The sequence below is a fragment of the Tyto alba genome, unplaced genomic scaffold (genome assembly GCF_018691265.1).
Source record: "Tyto alba isolate M040663 unplaced genomic scaffold, T.alba_DEE_v4.0 Super-Scaffold_3, whole genome shotgun sequence".
Classification (NCBI taxonomy): Eukaryota; Metazoa; Chordata; class Aves; order Strigiformes; family Tytonidae; genus Tyto; species Tyto alba.
This window is the reverse complement of record NW_024881304.1, coordinates 19,966,324-19,983,434: the sequence shown is the minus strand read 5'-3', so window position 1 is coordinate 19,983,434 and position 17,111 is coordinate 19,966,324. Positions and strand designations below refer to the sequence as shown.

General features: G+C 44.6%; 1 protein-coding gene across 6 annotated transcripts in view; it reads left to right on the top strand.

Annotated features, from left to right (window-relative positions):
- LOC104369038 (RAD18 E3 ubiquitin protein ligase) overlaps positions 1-17,111 on the top strand; it is a 54,897-nt gene that overhangs the window by 23,891 nt on the left and 13,895 nt on the right. For all 6 annotated transcript variants that reach the window (XM_042799663.1, XM_042799664.1, XM_042799666.1 and 3 more), the window contains exons 8-11: positions 521-597; positions 1,270-1,330; positions 8,070-8,204; positions 11,415-11,568. In XM_042799663.1, coding sequence (XP_042655597.1) covers positions 521-597; positions 1,270-1,330; positions 8,070-8,204; positions 11,415-11,568 — 427 coding nt within the window. The remainder of the gene's footprint in view (positions 1-520; positions 598-1,269; positions 1,331-8,069; positions 8,205-11,414; positions 11,569-17,111) is intronic.

Genomic DNA, 17,111 nt, shown 5'->3' with positions numbered 1-17,111 from the left:
TAAGCCTGCAGAGAGGTTTGTGTTGCCTTGGGAGGTCGTCCTTGGAGGTGAAAGCAAGCTAAAGAGTAGATGTCATTATTTTATCTTCCATTGAAAGACACATTAGAAAATGGAAACACTTTTATAAAAAAGACATGCCCACACACCACAGAAACACTACAGTGTGCTAGAGTAAGAGTCGGATATGATTTGAAAAGACTCCTTTTTGCCATGAATTTGATACAGAGGAGATGAGAGCAATGGCCCAGGAGGTGGCTGAGAGCCTGCGGGCTCGGGGCTTGCTGGGTCTGGGGGCTTGCTGCGGGACTCCTCGGCTGAGGCCCACGGTTCTGCTGGGCACGGGTGTAAAACCATCCCCTTGGGAATCGCCCCTGCGTGGGGGACAGGTTTGCGCTGCTGGAGAGCTAATGCTGGTTTGTCTCTGCATGATTTAAATTCATGGCGGTTTCATTCAGCGCTATTACCTCTTTTTATTTAAGAGCTCCTGTTTTAGTGAGCCCCTTCTTGTATTTTCAAACAGTTGCAGAGGTCGTTCAAGAGCTGGAAAAGAATGAGAAGATTCGGATTGAGCTTGAATTTAATAAACCCAGTGAAAATGTGAGTTAATTATCTTTGTTCTCAAAGAAGGGGGGTGGCTAGGGGAAATCGCTGCGTGGGCACTGAGCATGTTTGCCTGTCACTTTACTATGGGAACTCCCAGGTTGCATGTTGGAATTTGCATACACCATCTTACAGTCAACATGATTTTCTCATACCAGTCATTTGTCATGGGCAGTTCTTTGTGTTCTATGCCTGAGCCATCTGAGTAGGGGCATTTTTTTGATTGCAGTAAAAACTCTTCAGAAATGTTCCTCTTGGTCACATTGGAGGATTCTGACCCTCCATGGCAGCGTGGGGAATATTTTGCTTCCTAGAATCCTCTAGGATTTAGCAAGTAAATTCCTTGCTTCTGTATCAGCAATAGTGCCTGTTCTTTTCCCATAACATATGATACTTTTGTGACTTTTGGAGCATGTTTGTTGCACACTATTAGGTAATACTTTATGGTCCACACATGCTGGGTGTTATATGGGCTGCCTTGGCTCTAGACCTGTTGACTTTGTGAAAGCAAAGCAAAACAGCGTATGTACTTTAAATATATACTACTGTCTGTGGATGCGACAGTAAGAGCTGGTGGGGGGAAACAGGCAGCTGATCCCTCTAGTTTTAACGTATGTAGTTTTATCAACCTTTTGTTTCTGTAAATAAACATTTGTATGATTTCTGTAGATCTTGACCTTCACAAAGGACCAGACAGAGGAAGAAATAGATGAGATCCACACTGACTATCGTAAGTAATACGCAAGTTTCACTTAATTTTGCTTTTAAATTCACCTTGTTTTCCTTTGTACCAAAATATACACGCAAAAGTGATGCTTTTCATGTGTGTGTCCTTCCCCTGCCCCCAATTTAATACATCAAAGCTGGAAGTTCTCTGTTGGGGCTGAAACTACCTCTTTGAAACTCAGCTTCCATTAAGTACTGCCACTTGCCAAAACTCACTGCCAGGGCCGGATAACACTGAGATGGAACCTGATTGCCTCCTTAGCACACCGCCGCTTCTACCTGCCCTCTTAACCCTCCTCCTGTGCGCGTTGGACATAAAGAACAGCAGAGTAGCATTTTTGTGTCTCCCGGGCTGGATGTGTGATGCGTGGTTGTACGATTTCGCTGGGAACCCTCAGGGAGAAGCAAGTTGCAGAACCTCTCTGAGGTTCCAAGACCCCGGCAGCGTGGGGCCCCGCCGGGCTGCCACCTGGAGCGCGAGCTCCGTTGCAGCGTCCTGCGCTGCGTGAGACCCGTGCAATTCTTGCCGTGCTGGCTTTGAAGAGCAGAAGAGCAGTCGTGGCTGCAGTGAAGGCTGATCGTGCTTTGCTTGTGAGATTGCACCCTTCCTTGCCCCAGATTTTTTGGCATGTTCTGAGAATAATCTGAATTACTCAGCGGTTCATGTAAATTGGTTAATTAGTTTGCCGGTTCTGTGCTTTGTTAGAACTTGGAATTGCAGCATATGAATATGTCTGTATTAAGTCACTCGTTGTAAAAAAGCAGCTTATTACCTACTATTGTGTCTCTCTGAACAATGGCATGGACTCCTGAATATTTTTATACGTGTAGAATTTTCTTAGCCTTGGGTTTGATGTTGTTTTCTCCCTTTGTTGAGGTTTTGGGCACGGTATGACTCCTGCCCTGCAGGCAGCTCTGCTGGCTGTGAGCCCTTGGGGCCGCTGCAGAGACAGGGAGCGTGCGGGGCTGGCAAGGTGGGGTGAACGCTGGCTGTCCTGGCCCTGCGCTCACCAGTATATACCCAGTAACACAGATCCTGGGTTCTCCTCTTACTCAGATATTCCCTTCTCCCCTACGCTCGTAATGATCAGACATTGGCTTTATTTAAAATGCACCTGTATTCTGCGTGGTGGTTGGTCTTCCCAAGTCCTCTAACTCATCCTGTAGCAGATATGTTTGTATAAATTTACTCTTTCTATACCTTATTTTTTAGGTTTGGTGTCCAGTGCAGAGTGACATTAACGACAAGCAATGTAGCCACGGTAGTTTAATACGGCATTTCTGAAATTCTCAATGGCTGCATGTGAGCTCAGTAGTGAGTTCTTTACACTTCTAAGTTGTCCAAGTGGCCAAAAAGTATATTTTAACTGAGCTAAAAATGCTTTTCCATTATTTTATGTGTATACCGCAATTCTCACCTCACCCAGGGTTTCACAGTGCTCCTCACTTCGCTCCCTTCCTTCCTACCCCTCTCCACAAGCACTCGCAGGTTCATTCTCCTTCCTGCACCCTTTCCTGCTCTCCCCTCCCGCCCAGCCCCGGGGTTCTGAAGCAATCTCTTACAAAGCATACTCTGCTCCTTTGAGCTCTTCCCCTCCCTCCTGTGTAGGCAGCTGGGATTCAGTGCAGACTGGGTCATCTTTTTTATGGTTTTGTTGTTGCGGATTGTTTCCTTTTTTTTTTTTTTTTCCATACTGAGTTCCCTCTGTGTGTGCAAGGAACCAGTGCCTGTGTTGGTTGTTAAACCTGCTTCTGCCCTGACAGAATAACAGCATTTGTTCTGGGAAGTGTAGCTGGAGTAAATATTTAAGGGAAAGAAGAGACAAAAATTAAGAAAAATATCTCAGGGAGAGCTATAGTTCAATAATACAATTTTGTTTGGTGGGGGGGACCTTTTTTTTGTATTTTTTGGGGGGGTTGTGTGTGGTTTTTTTTTTGATGGTGGTTTTTTTTTGTTGGTTTGTTTTTTGTTTGTTTTTGTTTTTTTTTTCAACAGAGAACTGGTTCCTACTTAACTTGAGCCTGGGAAAGCACCGTATTTTAAACTGTCATTTCCTTACTGTATGATCAAACTTGAGAATAATGTTTTCTTCTCTGTGGAACCATCTAACCATCTTTACGGTTAGTTTAGAAGCAAATGTTCGTGTGAGAGGTGAAGATTACAGGACTTGCATCCTATTGTAGTAATTTAGTAAAGAAAAGGCTAATGATTTTTTACAGATGACTTTCTGACCCTTCTTGGTTTGTTTGTACATCAGGTTTTAAATCGCATTGCTTTGCACTTAGCTCCCTAGTGGTGTTTTATTATTCACAGTTTCTTTCCTGTTGTTTCCTACTCGCTTTGCTTCACCTGCGCGCTGCTCGCACCCCCAAACGTGGTGGTTAGCCATGTAACGTTAAAACAGCATTCAAAGAACGTTAAACTTCTCTGCTTTGAGCCACAGAGGAGCAAAGCAACGAAGGGACAACTTGTTCTGATTATACTTAAGGGTGTATTTAAATCTGCAATATGGTCATATTTCCTGTGTTTCCTTGCGTTGCTTCAGGCGTATAAATTACTCCATAATGCAGCTAGATTTAGCCTTGTTGATTTTAGTTGCGTTTCTCTGAAGGCTAAATAAGGGCCTAAATCTTTAGCAAATTTTTCCCTTGCTTTTTGTTGCCGTTCCTGAGAAAATATATATATTTTTAAGCGTACATGCACTGTTTGTGATTTTTAATCTTAAGCATTCGCCTCGGATTCCAAATAGTTGGTTAATAATTCTTCTCTTGCCATGCAGAAATCTCTAGCAATAAAAAGAAACAAGCAAACCAACCAACCAAAAAAACCCAACCAAGAAGTAAGATACTTTAAAAAGTATTAATCCCAAACTGGGTGTTTTTCCCCGGGGGGGCTTTAGTAGCCCTGGAAAGACCAAATCCGAAGTTCAGGGAGGGGGGGAGGCCCGGGGCGCGGGGCAGGTGCCTTGTCGCCAGCCGCTCCGCTCCTGCCGAGCAGGGGCTGCCCCGGGGCGGTGCCGGGGCCCAGCCGGCGGGGAGCAGGGCCCCCCCCTCCCTGTCCCGCAGCCCGGGAGCGTTTGGGGGTGCCGGGGGGTGGCCCAGGAGCTGCCGCGGGACGTGCCGCTCCGGCGCGGTGCCGCAGGGTGCGTCGCAGGGCCGTGCTGTCCCGGAGAACTGAGCCCGTACTAGAGACCCGCTTGACTTGCTTTTTGAAACATTTCGGACGTGCGCCGAGCCCCTCGGAAGGCTGGAGCCCTCCTTGCCTTCCCGTGGCGACCTGGCGAGCGGTCGGACTGCGTCACTGGGCTGGGGGGCGGGAGCGGGGCCCCCCCAGCCACCTCCACGCTGCGGGCCTGGCGTTGCCTGACCTTCCTCTTGCTCTCTGGATCTGTTGTATGCTGTCTTAATTTTCTGAAAGTGGGTAATTTACTGAGTTTATATTGTTAAAAGGCCATGACTTCAAAATTACCAAGATCTCCAAGTGAATAAATTTTACTCGGGCATCTTAATTGAACATTTAAAGGTCTCAAAAAAAAAAAAAAAAAAAAAAAAAGAAAGAGGAAAAAAGAGAAGATAGAAAAATATTTTAATGGGAACATATGGTTTTAAAATTAATAAAAAGTGATAGCCAAAGAGGTAAATGTTAACTAATGTCAGCAAATGATTCCTCATAAAAGCAATAGGGAAGAAATCATAAGCATGAAGGAAGAATTTTACATTAAAATTAGAGGACAGAGATTAAAAGAACTTTTGTCAAACGTCATTTTTTCACTGTAGCACAGATGGACTTTAAAAAACTGTATGATACCATGAAGGGGTTTTTTTCCTTTTAATTTACAGTACTTGCCCCTTAGGTCCCTAATTCACAGCTGAGTTAATGAATTAATTAACTCTGACATATTTTCTGATTAAAACACCCCAACCATACACTTTTTGTTGTGTATGAACATGTTTCCATATGAAACACACAACGCACTGGTGTTACAAAACAGCCTTGTTGAAAAGCAAGATAAAACCTTTCTCCTTCTTTTCTTTACAATTTCCCAGGATCCTAGCAAATTGCAAATGATATTGGTGGTACTTTTTTTTGTGTGTGTGAAGAGTTTTTGAAATAGCAATTAATATCTTTGGCTCGATGAACTTGAGGGTGGTTTATATGCCAGCTGGAAGCTTTGCTTGAGCACCTGCCCCGCTCGGTGGGTACGATTAAATGCACTGTCCCCTGCAGCACCTTCCTTCTGCTCCTCGGGAGCTCAGTGGCACCCTCAACCCCATGTCAACCTCATTCTACTTTTTTTTCATGGTCAGGCCTCTATTTAAGGGAGTTAAAAAAATCTACAGGAGAAGAGATAAATTAAAAAAAAAAAAGGTAGTCATAAATCTTGTAATTTGCAACATTATTCGGAGGCTTACTGATTTATCTCTTGAGTTTTAAATATTTGTAATTGTATCTGCAGTTTTATTATTGAAATGCCTGGAGTTTTATGAAATGTGTGTGGTATGTCATTTCAGCACAGCGATGATTTACAGCATATCCCAATAGTGCCTTGTTTTGCCAGGATGTTTTTTTTTTTTTTTTACATGAAAAGCTTTGTAGTTACACCATAGAGCAAAACAACAAAAAATAGTAATACTGGAAAAACTGAAGCACCAAAGGAATTACGTAATGAATGTGCAGCGGCTTAAACAGAAGGATCTGGGACAAGAACTTTCTTTTTATGAAAAGAGTTGTTGACCTTATGTGGCGTTTTCAGCTACGCAGGGAGAGGGAGTCGGTTCTAAATCTGTTTCCTTCTGTGGGGCAGGACCCGATAGGATTTTATCTTGGCTTTTCCCCGCTCCCACCGCCGCAGCAGGACGCAGGTGTGGGTTAGGTGCAGCGACGATTTACGCGTGCGGCGCGCGGCGAGGGGTGTCTGTGCCCAGGGGGATGCCGAGGCCGGGCGGTGCTGTGGGGAGACGTGTCGTGGTGGAGGTCTTGAGGTCAGGGGTGCTGGGGGGGGGGGAAGCCAGACCCCACGGCCGGGCTGGGAGAGGGGGGGCGGCAGGAGGGGGGCGGAGAGGGGGAGCCTCGTGGGTTGGAAACACGGGGAGCAGCCAGGCTGCAGCCGTGGGGAGGGTCGGGTTGTTCCTGCCTCTCCCCCCCCTCCCTGCAGAGGAAGAGGAGGTAGTTCAGAGACTGATGTGAAAAAAAAAGGAAAACAGAAGCAAACAAGCAAGACAGAAAAGTTCTGAGGGAGTTCTTTGTTTCAGCCGAGCTCCGAGTTGGGGTCTAAGCGCCCCGATTCACCAGGCCATTGGCTTTGCTGCCGCCGGTTGGGCGCTGCACTCGGTGCTGGTGGCGTGCTGGGAAGCGTGTGCGCGCCCGCAGTGCGGGGCGGGCCCGGCTGGGCTGGCTGGGTGGAAGGTGGCCCAGTTTGCCCCTTGCTAGCCCTCGGCTCTCTATCCTGAGGATTCCCGTTCGCTTTGCCGCCCATCCTCTGTGCCGGGGTTTCTCTTCGTCCTTCCTGCACGTGTAACGGGGCAGCGCGCGCGCGCGGCGTTTGCCGGGCGGAGACTTGAAGCCGCCTTCAGCTCCGTGGGAGCAGGGAGGGAGGAGAGGCAGTGGTGTGCGTGGGGCAGGGTGTGCTGCCCTTTCCCGGGCAGCTGCTCTGTGTGGTCCGTGGCCGTAGCGCGGCGGCGGGGAAGCTTCCCTGGCAGCGTGCCGCCCGCCTTCTGCTCGGGGCGCCGGGGGGAGTACTTTACCTGAACTACTTTGAGAAACACAATTGGCCTTTTGAGACAGAGTGATGTTTTGTTGAAAGACCTTCCAAAAAAATGGAAATTCGTTTGCTGCCTTCACTGTACCATATCCATATAAAGCCAGGCTTATGGACTGATAGAGCTTCATGATGTGTTGCCTGTGGGTAGCTACAGTCAAATATGCTGTTTCAGTAGAAGCTGGTGTGTTCTGTCAGGAAAACAACGTGTTCCCTTCGTGCCCAGCGAGGGCCAGGTAATCTGCATCGCCTGTCTGAGGACACTGGGTATTTTCCCAGCCTAAGTAAAGAATTTGAATTATCTAGATTAAAAAACAACATTGCTTTAACTGAATACCAGAGGATTGCTTAAAACGTACTAAGCTATAGGAAGTGCAAAGCATATGCCAAAGAGCAGTTAACTGTGATTCAGAGGATCTGAATCAAACCAGTATAATAAGCATGACACAAAAGCTCTCGACATTGCTTTACTGCAGGAACGGGGGAAAAAACCCAAAGCGACTTTAAAGCAATTGGCAGAGTAGTCATGAGATTTTACTCTCTCTAGCAGAGTGCTCCTTGCAGGACTACCCAGAACTAAACCATATGACTAAGAGCATTGTCTGCATGCTCCTTGAGCTCTGACAGGCTTGGTGCCACGACTACGATATTAAATGTTGTCACAATGGTAATTGCAATACTTAACAAGTTTAGGGGAAAAAAAGATAATATAAAGAAGAAAGAAACACAGTTCTTCTGGGCAGAAATTAAGTTTTCATCTGCGCAAGTGTTCTTGACCGCTGAGTGACTGTAAAAGCATAGACACAGTTTTGGATCATTAACAGAATATGGAACACTGCAGTGATGAGTTTGTTTTTATCTACTGTAACAAAAATGTCTTTAATTCAGTATTTTGTGTTTATTTCTGTTCACGTCCTTTTCGTTTTTTATGCTATACCTGAAGAGTTCTGTGGCAATGGTCAGTAATGCACTGTTACATTTCAGGAAAGAAACACAGAGATGAATTCCAGTTTTTGGTGAATCAGATAAATAGTCGGTGGAAGAAAAGTGGCAAGAGGAAAACAGAAAGTGCTCAAAACAAAGAGCAAGTCACTGTCGAAGAATTGCCACCAGCCACAGGTTAGTAATATTGTTTGATACAGTCCCCCTCTTCGATCCACGCTAACGAGTAGGAGGTTTCCCAAAGAAATGCTCTTTCCTCCCATTGTTCTCCCACAGCCCTTAAGGGGAAAACAAAAAGCATGAAAATCAAACAGACCCTAGAAAGATTGACTGCCATTGATTTTAGTGTGATACATAAGCACAGCCCGTCACGAATATAGGATTCGTTTGATTTGAATGGGATTGTGTGTAGATGTGCTTTATTTAGGTGCAAATTTTAATTAGCTGGTTGAAATGGGATCTTGTGTTCCAATCCAAATCTACTGAAGTTGCGGAGAGTGGGCATGTGGCAATCTGCACCTGTAAGATGAAGGTGGGCATGGGTATCAGCTTTCCTGTATCATTAATGTGATAGGGAGCCAATAATTTGGGACTGCAAAGGTATTTGTGTGGATTGGAACAAGTATTTATTTATCCCGAGGTTGAAGCAATAAAATACTTCAGCTTCTTTCAGACTGTTTATACAGTATATTGCCTCTCTTTTTTTTTGTGTGTTTATATATGTCAACACAGTGAAATGTGGGAATGCAGAGCTGCAGTTACTCAGTTCTTTGAGTTAGGAACAACATCTAGCATATGTTTGTTATCCTCACTACCCACAGCATCAAAGAAATACCCATGTGTGCTTTTAACTTGTTCCCTATAGGCTTGTGCACTCTCATTTGGTTTATGTGACTGGCCGCTTTGGCAGTGTACATATATCTTTGAACGTGTGATTTAGAAGAGCATTCCTCAACCTAATAAAACTTGTGGAATTATAATCTGTTCAAGACACTGAGTTTTGGAGAGAATTCCATTGCCCGGAATTGGATGCACTGTTGTTTATCCTTGGGAAAGCGTGGCAGTTCAGTTTGCATCAGCTCTCACAAATCCCTGCTCTCCTGGGTTGAGCTGAACTCATCAGGGGCTGTTTCCTCTAGCATACTGTTCATAATAGTATGAATTTTATCCTTACCGTTTCATGCAGACCTTGATGCAACTCATAATCACTGCCATGTGAAGGGTAAAAAATTAAGGAATCTCAAGGTAAAGTTTATCTTGTTTGACATAATTTACATTGCATTACAGAAGCAGTGTGTTGTTAGATGATGGGATCACAGACTTTGAAATATTAATGTCTGGCCATGCTCTGTGGAGAGATTGGCTACTATGAATTACTGGGTTTCTGTCTTCTGTGTAAGACTTTTCTTTCTGCACTGAACAGCAGACTTTGAGAAGCTGAAGTAATGCCATATATGTTTTCTAAAAGAGTGCTCAGGTAGAAAATAACTTATATCAGGCGTGCCATCCTGTATCACGTTGACTGAGGGACATGATACCACCTTGTCTGGTTCTGACAAACCTGCAATATTTTCATTATGCTTTTTGTGCACTGAGCTTTCAACAATCTGAAATTCCCGTTTCTAGTTTTATGCCAGACATCTGCACCTGGTGGACTGTAAGCCACTGAACAAAACAAGATGATGATTTATGAGTGAAGGAACAGATGCCTAAAGCCTGTTTCCTCAGTGTTCCTTATTAACAGCAATTACCTTTTCATTACACTGAAAATTATAATACGTGAAAGGAGGAAAGCCAGCAGTGGTCTGATGACTTGCCGTTTGAAAGCATAACTGTTGAGAAGAGCAAAGGCTTGTATGCATTCCTTGCCCACTTTATTTGGATTCTCATGGAAGTAGTGGAATTGTACAGACTTAAAACATACTTTTGTGTTGTTTTTTTTTTGTTTTGTTTTTTTTTTTTTTAAAAACCCTTTATATTTCTCATTGCACTCTGTTGTAGTACTGGTTGGTGTAACATAAATCCTGAAAATCTCGCTCTGTTTTTGGTGATGTTTTAATCATCAGTTCCTGATTTACCTCATCTTCTTTTGCATATTTAAACTTAAAATGTTCGATTTTCAGTCTTTATATTTTATAACTTTTAAACATAAGGTTTTGCTTTGCCTAAGGGGAAGCACCATAAGAATTTGATAAATACCTGTGATACACCTCTTCTGGGTTCCATTATTGCACAGGCCCTTTGCTATTTTTAACCTGTTCATTTTAGAATAATGTTTCATTAGTTGGACAGCTGACTCACTGTAATCTGCCAGTTGTTTTCAACAGACAAAAATATTTAATTATGCATTTTAGTGGAAGGGAAAGGGCAAGCTGTAGCTGAATTCAGAGACTGTATAGCTCCTCCACACTCTAATTACAGTTCTGTTTGGCCATTTCTGTCAAAATCATTCCTGGAGGGGTAGAAAAGTCCAAGGGGTTTGGGCGGGGGTATAGCTTGGTTCGTGGGGGTGGACAGAACACTTCTGTGCATGGCCATAATAAGGGTTATTCATGAGATGAGTCTCGATACGGTTTGAATGTCCTGTGCAACTTTCTAGTTAAATAACTTGTTTAAAAATATTTGTGGCTATGGTGTAAGAGTAGTTTATCTTTACATATCGTACTTTCTAGTCTATATTTGTTTACTCTTTGGAGAGGTAGAAGGTATCTTTTTCAGAGAATTGTTCATCTTTTTATAGCTAAAAACACTTGACATAATAAATGCTTTTACAATTTGTGTCGGATATGTGTTGTCTAGAAATGATTTTTCCTATTAAAAAATGGGAATGACAACTATCTAAATTGACATCTGTCTTAGATGCATAAGGAAATAAATTGTAATGCTCCTTTTATTGAAAACAAGCCTATTAACTTGACCTGTAAAACTTTAAAGCTGTCAAGCTGTCTCATGCAGTGGGTGAAGTGAATTGGTGGCAAGAAGCAGCGAACAGCAGCGCTGTCTCATTAAGTGTTTGCTAATTTCTGAAATAAAGTTTCCTCTTATGAAAAGTGACAAATAGCTTTACCCTTTATTTCAGTCCTTGTTTGTGTTTGAAACTCCTAACAATGAAATGTTTCTGTTTCAGCCTCTGCTTATTAGAGGGTGGGCTGTTTGTTGGGGTTTTTTTATTTTGTGGGGTTTTTTTTTTGTTTGTTTGTTACTATGCAGAAAAAGAAACCTTTGAAACTGAGAGAGTTTCAGGAAGCATCTATGTGGAAATGAGGCATTGGTATTTAAATATCTGTAACTTATTTTTTTCTTAAAATCTATCTCCAGGCTGCAAAAATTGAAGCAATAGTATTTTGCTTTGTCATTCTTGCTAATCTCTGCCTTTCTTCTTGGTAGAGCATAGAGAAGAGCATCATACAGCTATAGTCCTTGGAAAAACCCAGATAATCAAAACAGAAACTTCTGATGGCAAAAGTGAATCTCATTCCTTGGAGGAAAGCCAGAGATCAGTCTCTCCTGCATTCTCACTCTCATCTGATTCAACAAGCAGGTTGGTGAAGAAGAGTCTCTTCTCCCTGGTTTGTACTAGGTTAGACCAAACATGGAAAAACTTTGCCAGTAACCTCAAGCAATATATATATATATCTGACTTCCTAGGATGGGTTCCTAATCTGTGGTTACCGATTCATTCTCTTCCCTGTTTCTGGCTGTTCAGTTGTTTGAGGGATGGAGCTGAAATAGATTCAGAATTCCTTTAATAGTTTTGTAGTGACTTGATAGAGGGGTGGCAGTGTGAGTATTCCTTTTGATTCAGAAACAGTGACTGGAATGTCTGTGGAACCAGGAAAAGGTTTGGTGTTTCTTTTCCACTGCATCATCTTCCCTTTTGTTTGAAGCTTTATTTAGAGAGGTCCAAAATATTTATATAGTGTCTTTCAGTAGCTCTTTGAGTGTTGCTGTAAGAAATAGAGTTTAAGTGACCCATGATTTGCAGTCAGTGGTAGAATGCTACTGAACCTTGAAGTCCTGACAGCCATTCACTTTTCTTTCTTCATGCATTTAGCTTTGCTTCCTGAAATTGCAAATAAGTGGTTTCAGAAAATGAAGGATTCAGGAAGGCTTTATAAATAATGTAAGATTTTATGCCTTTGATAGCGCAATGATCATTTCATTGGAAGGACACTCAGCTGTTACTGCTGATAAGATCTGTCTAGCTTCTGAAGGTTGTGTTTGTATCTAAGATCTTCATGGATCATAATTTGTTATCTACTACTTCAAAGATGACAAAGATGAATATTGAGATAAACGTCCTATTGCTATACTGGTTGCTGTGGCCCCAGTCTATGGAGGACAAGTTATTGAAAACAAATACAGGATAACTGTTTTTTGATATGTGTCTAAAAGCAAGAGAGCTAATCTTGAAAATAATCTTGCTGTCTTGTTGATAACAGAAATGAGAGGAGAGGGCACCCTTTTCAGGTCCGCATTACTAGGAATAAAAAGGTTTCCTTTGTTTAGAAGTGGAAGATAATCAGAGGAAGTAGGTGAAGGTCAACAGCTGAGCTAGGCGTAACATTCCTTAATTTCTCACCCATTACACCCATGGTGTGTGCCTCTTCCTCCTTGTTCTGCACATATTAAGAATAATATACTGGTTGGCTTCATCCTTGTTTATTAAAAGAACAATTTAGTTGTTGAAAAGTTTAACAGGGACAAAGTTTTCTAAATTCACTTTGGTTCACAAAGAGTTTTAAAAAGTCAGCATGGGGATTAAAGATGTAGCTTTTCACAAAGGTAAATATTAAACCGTGAATGAAAGCCTAGGAAGACATAGGAAAGAGATTAACTCAGGGATTAGAGAGCTCCAAATGTTAAATGTCCTTGTTTTATATGAACAGGTTTTGCTGCCTGTTTCCATTTACTTGAACTAAAGGGAGCATATAGTAAAAGTTTGTCTGTAAACAGCAATACGCTGGCTGGGCCGGTCATTTATGTGGAGGCACAAAGGGTCTTTGTGGCTCTTTCAAAATACCATTTACGGTTTTGTTTGGCTTCAAGCTTGTGTTATATACGAATAAAGTTTTTCCCCTCCCGGTGGCTTTTCCCCTCTTTATTGTATGTGTCTTTCTGCCTGAATTGTTACTATAAATTTGATAAATGTAGCATTTCATTGTATCCACTGTTTAACAACAAACCCATTAAGGTTACTGATGTACTAGTTTTGTCTGCGGTTCTCAGGACGTCGTGCAAATGATGATAGTTTTTCCTCGGTAATCTCTTTACTTATAGGGTCCAGTGCTCTGGACTCATGGAGACTTGCACGTTGCAATACCTGATATTTGAGCGTCTTATTTTCAGGTCAGGCCTTCAGAGCAGAATCCACAGGTCTCAGTAGGACACGCTGAATCACAGGGGCTGGGCGACCCTCTGGTCCATCCCCGCCCAGAGTGGGGTCAGCCGGAGCAGGCTTCTCAGGACCGTGCCCCGTCAGGTTTTAACAGCTCTGGGGACAGAGACTCCAGGCCCTCCCTGGGCAACCTGCTGCAACATTTGACCACCCGCACAGCACAGAGGCTTTTTCTTATGTTTCGTGGGAATTCCCTGTGTTTCAGTTTGTGCTGGTTGTCTCTTGTTCTGTCAGTGGATGCCACTGGGAATAGACTGTCGTCTTCGCTCCCTCCCATCAGGTGTTGCTGTGTATTGGTAGGATCCCCTCGAGCCTTCTCTCCTGAAGGCTAAACAGCCCCAGCTCTCTCAGCCTCTCCTCTGAAACCTCAGAAGAGTTGAGGGTGTTGGAACTGGCTTTGTGTGAAGCAGCATGCGGGGCAGTGAGTCGGAAGGACTTGGTGCTGGACCCCACAGGTCAGATTGTCTTTAAACTCTGCCCGTGGCAGCGTGCAGGTGCCTGGCTTAGCAGCGGTGCCTTGTGATCCACAGCCAGAGCCCTCTTGATTTTAAGCGCTGAAGCCCTTTTCGAAATGGACCAAGAACTAAGCCCTAAGCTGGAGGGGGAGATGCGTCTCCTGCCGGGCTCTTGCAAGCTTGCACTGTGAGGGTTGTGACCATCTCTCTTTGAAGCTGCTCCACTCAGGATCCGTACTGAAAGATGAAATGGGCCTGGGAAAACAGCTCCTCAGGGCTCACTTAGAAGGGAAGACACCAGCCCTGTGGCTTTGTTCCAGAGACTGGGTTTGTACTCCTGAAGCCTCAGCTGTCCAGTTTGCAGCTTGGGCCGTGGCCGCTCTGCCGTGGCCAGGCAGTTCTGGGGAAGCAGCCGGATCCTGACGCGGGGCTGGGGGCGGTGGCGGGCAGGAGCCCGGGCAGAAGCTCTCCCCCAGGGTAGTGCAAGGTCTGTACGAGCTGTCACATTTGATGGGTGTGCAGGTGATGGAGGGACCTGCTTCATCCTCACCGTGCCTGATGCTGCAGTCGCCCTTGAGCTCTGATCGTTATGTTGGTTTCACAAAATAAATGCCTTCAGCTTGGCTCCTCATCCAGAATTTAAACAAGGTGCTCCTGTTCTTCCCTATTATACTTTTTTTTTTTTTTTTCCTGATTGCAAATTAACCTTTTGGCATTAAGGGCCTTGGAAAGCTTGGAGTTCTAATCTTACAGAGCGTGTTCTTGGGAGGTAGAAAGGGCTTGTATTAGCTCATCCAAGGTATCATTAAATCTCTATTTCCCTGCCAGTTTGGTGTGTGAACAATGTTGAGAATGATTCTCCCCATGGCCTCTAACATCAAAGTACAACTTTTATTCTTTACCTTTTTCTGTCTGCAGGCTTGTGTGTATCAACTTAAAGTCTGGATGAAAGTGTGCCTAAGAGACTGTAAGAAAGCTTGCTAAAGGATATTAGCATGTGGCAGTTACTAATGATCTGAATGTGCTTTCATGAACCAAGTTGGCAGATTTTGTTGGACAGTGTGCATTTGTTTGTGCTATGTCTGGCTCAAGGCAGAGTTGTTTATTCCTTCATTTCACACATTCACTCTCTCCAAATGAAATATTTCCAAAGACTTCTTGAATCAAACACAGAACCTCTCAGTTGTACAGACCAGTGGATATGTATCACAGATATTTGGACCTTCTTTCAAAAAAACCCATGCTTAATAGCTCCCTGTGGTTTACTCTTAAATTCAGCTCCTGTGGAACAGGAACAGAATTACTAGAGTCTGCACAGAATTGTTTTTTCAGAATCTCTCTGGGATTTTCTCTTCACTTTCCTACTTTGTGCATATCCCCTGGTTTGTATGTGTGGTATGGTTTCTATTTATTTTTCTTTAAATATAGGGCAGTTTGCTTAACCTTGGAAGCTAGCTACTGCAATGATCAAGAAGTTCAACAAAGTGGTGGGAGTTTTTTGTTGGTTGTTTTTTTTTGTGTGTGTTTTGATTTTTTTTTGTGATCAACCCCCCCACATGCCCCTTACGTTGTCTAATTGGCAGTTGGGCTCTGGGGTGTGCCTTAGGGCATTACATACACACTGTAGATTCTCATCCTTTACATCCAAACTTGTTTTTGTACTCAGAGAAGTGAAAAGTGAAGATAATACATCGTGTCCTGGGTTGAGTGAATGGTGGAGTTTTTTTGGTGGCAGGGGAGGGGGCTATCGGGGCGGCCCCCTGTGAGAAGCTTCTCGAAGCTCCCCCAGCTCCACGTCAGCTCCACTTCTGTTTGGGAAATTGAGCCAATCGGCTGCGCCTCTGCGATAACGTATTTAAGAAGGGACGTGGTGACGGGCAGTGGGACTGGTGAGGAGGAGTTGCGGCAGCTGCATGAACACCAAGGTCAGTGGAGGAACGGAGGAAGAAAGGAGGGTGGAGGTGTGCCGGAGCAGAGACCCCCCCCTGTATCCTGTGGGGAGACGGCAGGGCGGCCCCCCCTGCCACCCATGGAGATCTACGGTGGCGCAGACATTGATTTATGGCCTGTGGCTTCTGCTCAGATGATCAAGGTTCTGTGCCCGAAGAAGGCCGGGGTCTTGTGGGAAAAGGCAGCCCCGCTGCTGTAATTCAGCGCTGGGAGGATTGCAGCATGCGGGGGAGCCCCACGCCGGAGCAGCTCGGGAAGGGCTGCAGCCGTGGGAGGGAATCCAGTCGGAGGAAGTTAGTGACCCATGACGGAGCAGTGTGGGGAACGCTGCGGCCCGTGGGAGGGACTCATGTTGGAGAAAGTTTGTGGAGGACTGTCTGCTGTGAGAGGGGGACCACGATGGAGCAGGGGGAACAAGTTTCGGACACTCCCCTCACCGAAGATAAGGGAAGTGGCAGCGCTGACTGCACCCCCCATTCCCTGCCCCTGCGCCCCTGGGGAAGGAGGTAGAGATATCAGGAGCAGAGCTGAGCCCGGGAAGAAGGGAGGGGTGGGGGGAAGGTGTTCTCAAGATGTGGCAATGCTTCTCACTGTCCTACTGTTATGTGTTGTTAGTGTCTGTAATAAATGTATGTTCTTTTTTTTTTTTTCTTCCCCTAACGAGTCTGCCTTTTGCTCGTGATCATAAAGGGGGATTTCTCCCCATCCCAGTCCTATCTCAAACCCCAAGCCTGGCTCTCTGTCCCTTCTCATTGCTGGAGGGGCAATGCTCAGCTAGAGGGGAAAGTGATGCTTTGTGATGCGTGGAAGTCCCCTCTCGTTTGACCACAGTGTTCCTTGTGCCAAACTGTACTTTCTGAAGAACAATTCAGTGTGTTTTCTTGGAAACAAACAGGTTTCAGGGATCACCCCTCTCCAAAGACTGATGTGGAGAAACGCTTATGAAGAAGAATTAAACGTGCTTTTCGTCTTTACTGTTTCTGTTCCTGAGAGCTGCTCTGAAAAAACAGCAGGTCTAACGTCCCAGTGTTTGGCCCTTGGAGACACGTCAGGTTCTGCCGTGCCCACAGCCTGCCTTCGGCCGGCGCAGCGCGGTGTTGGGCCGCGGCTCACGCTCCCAGTATGCTGCTCACACGTTTCTGGACCTGGACTAGGGCGTTAGTTCATGCACCTGGATTATGGCAGGATTTTCAGGGGTTGTAAGAAGTAGGTATAGTCATAGAAACTGCACGAGAGAGAGGTAGATTTCTCACTCTGGTTACCATGGGGTTAATGTTTTGC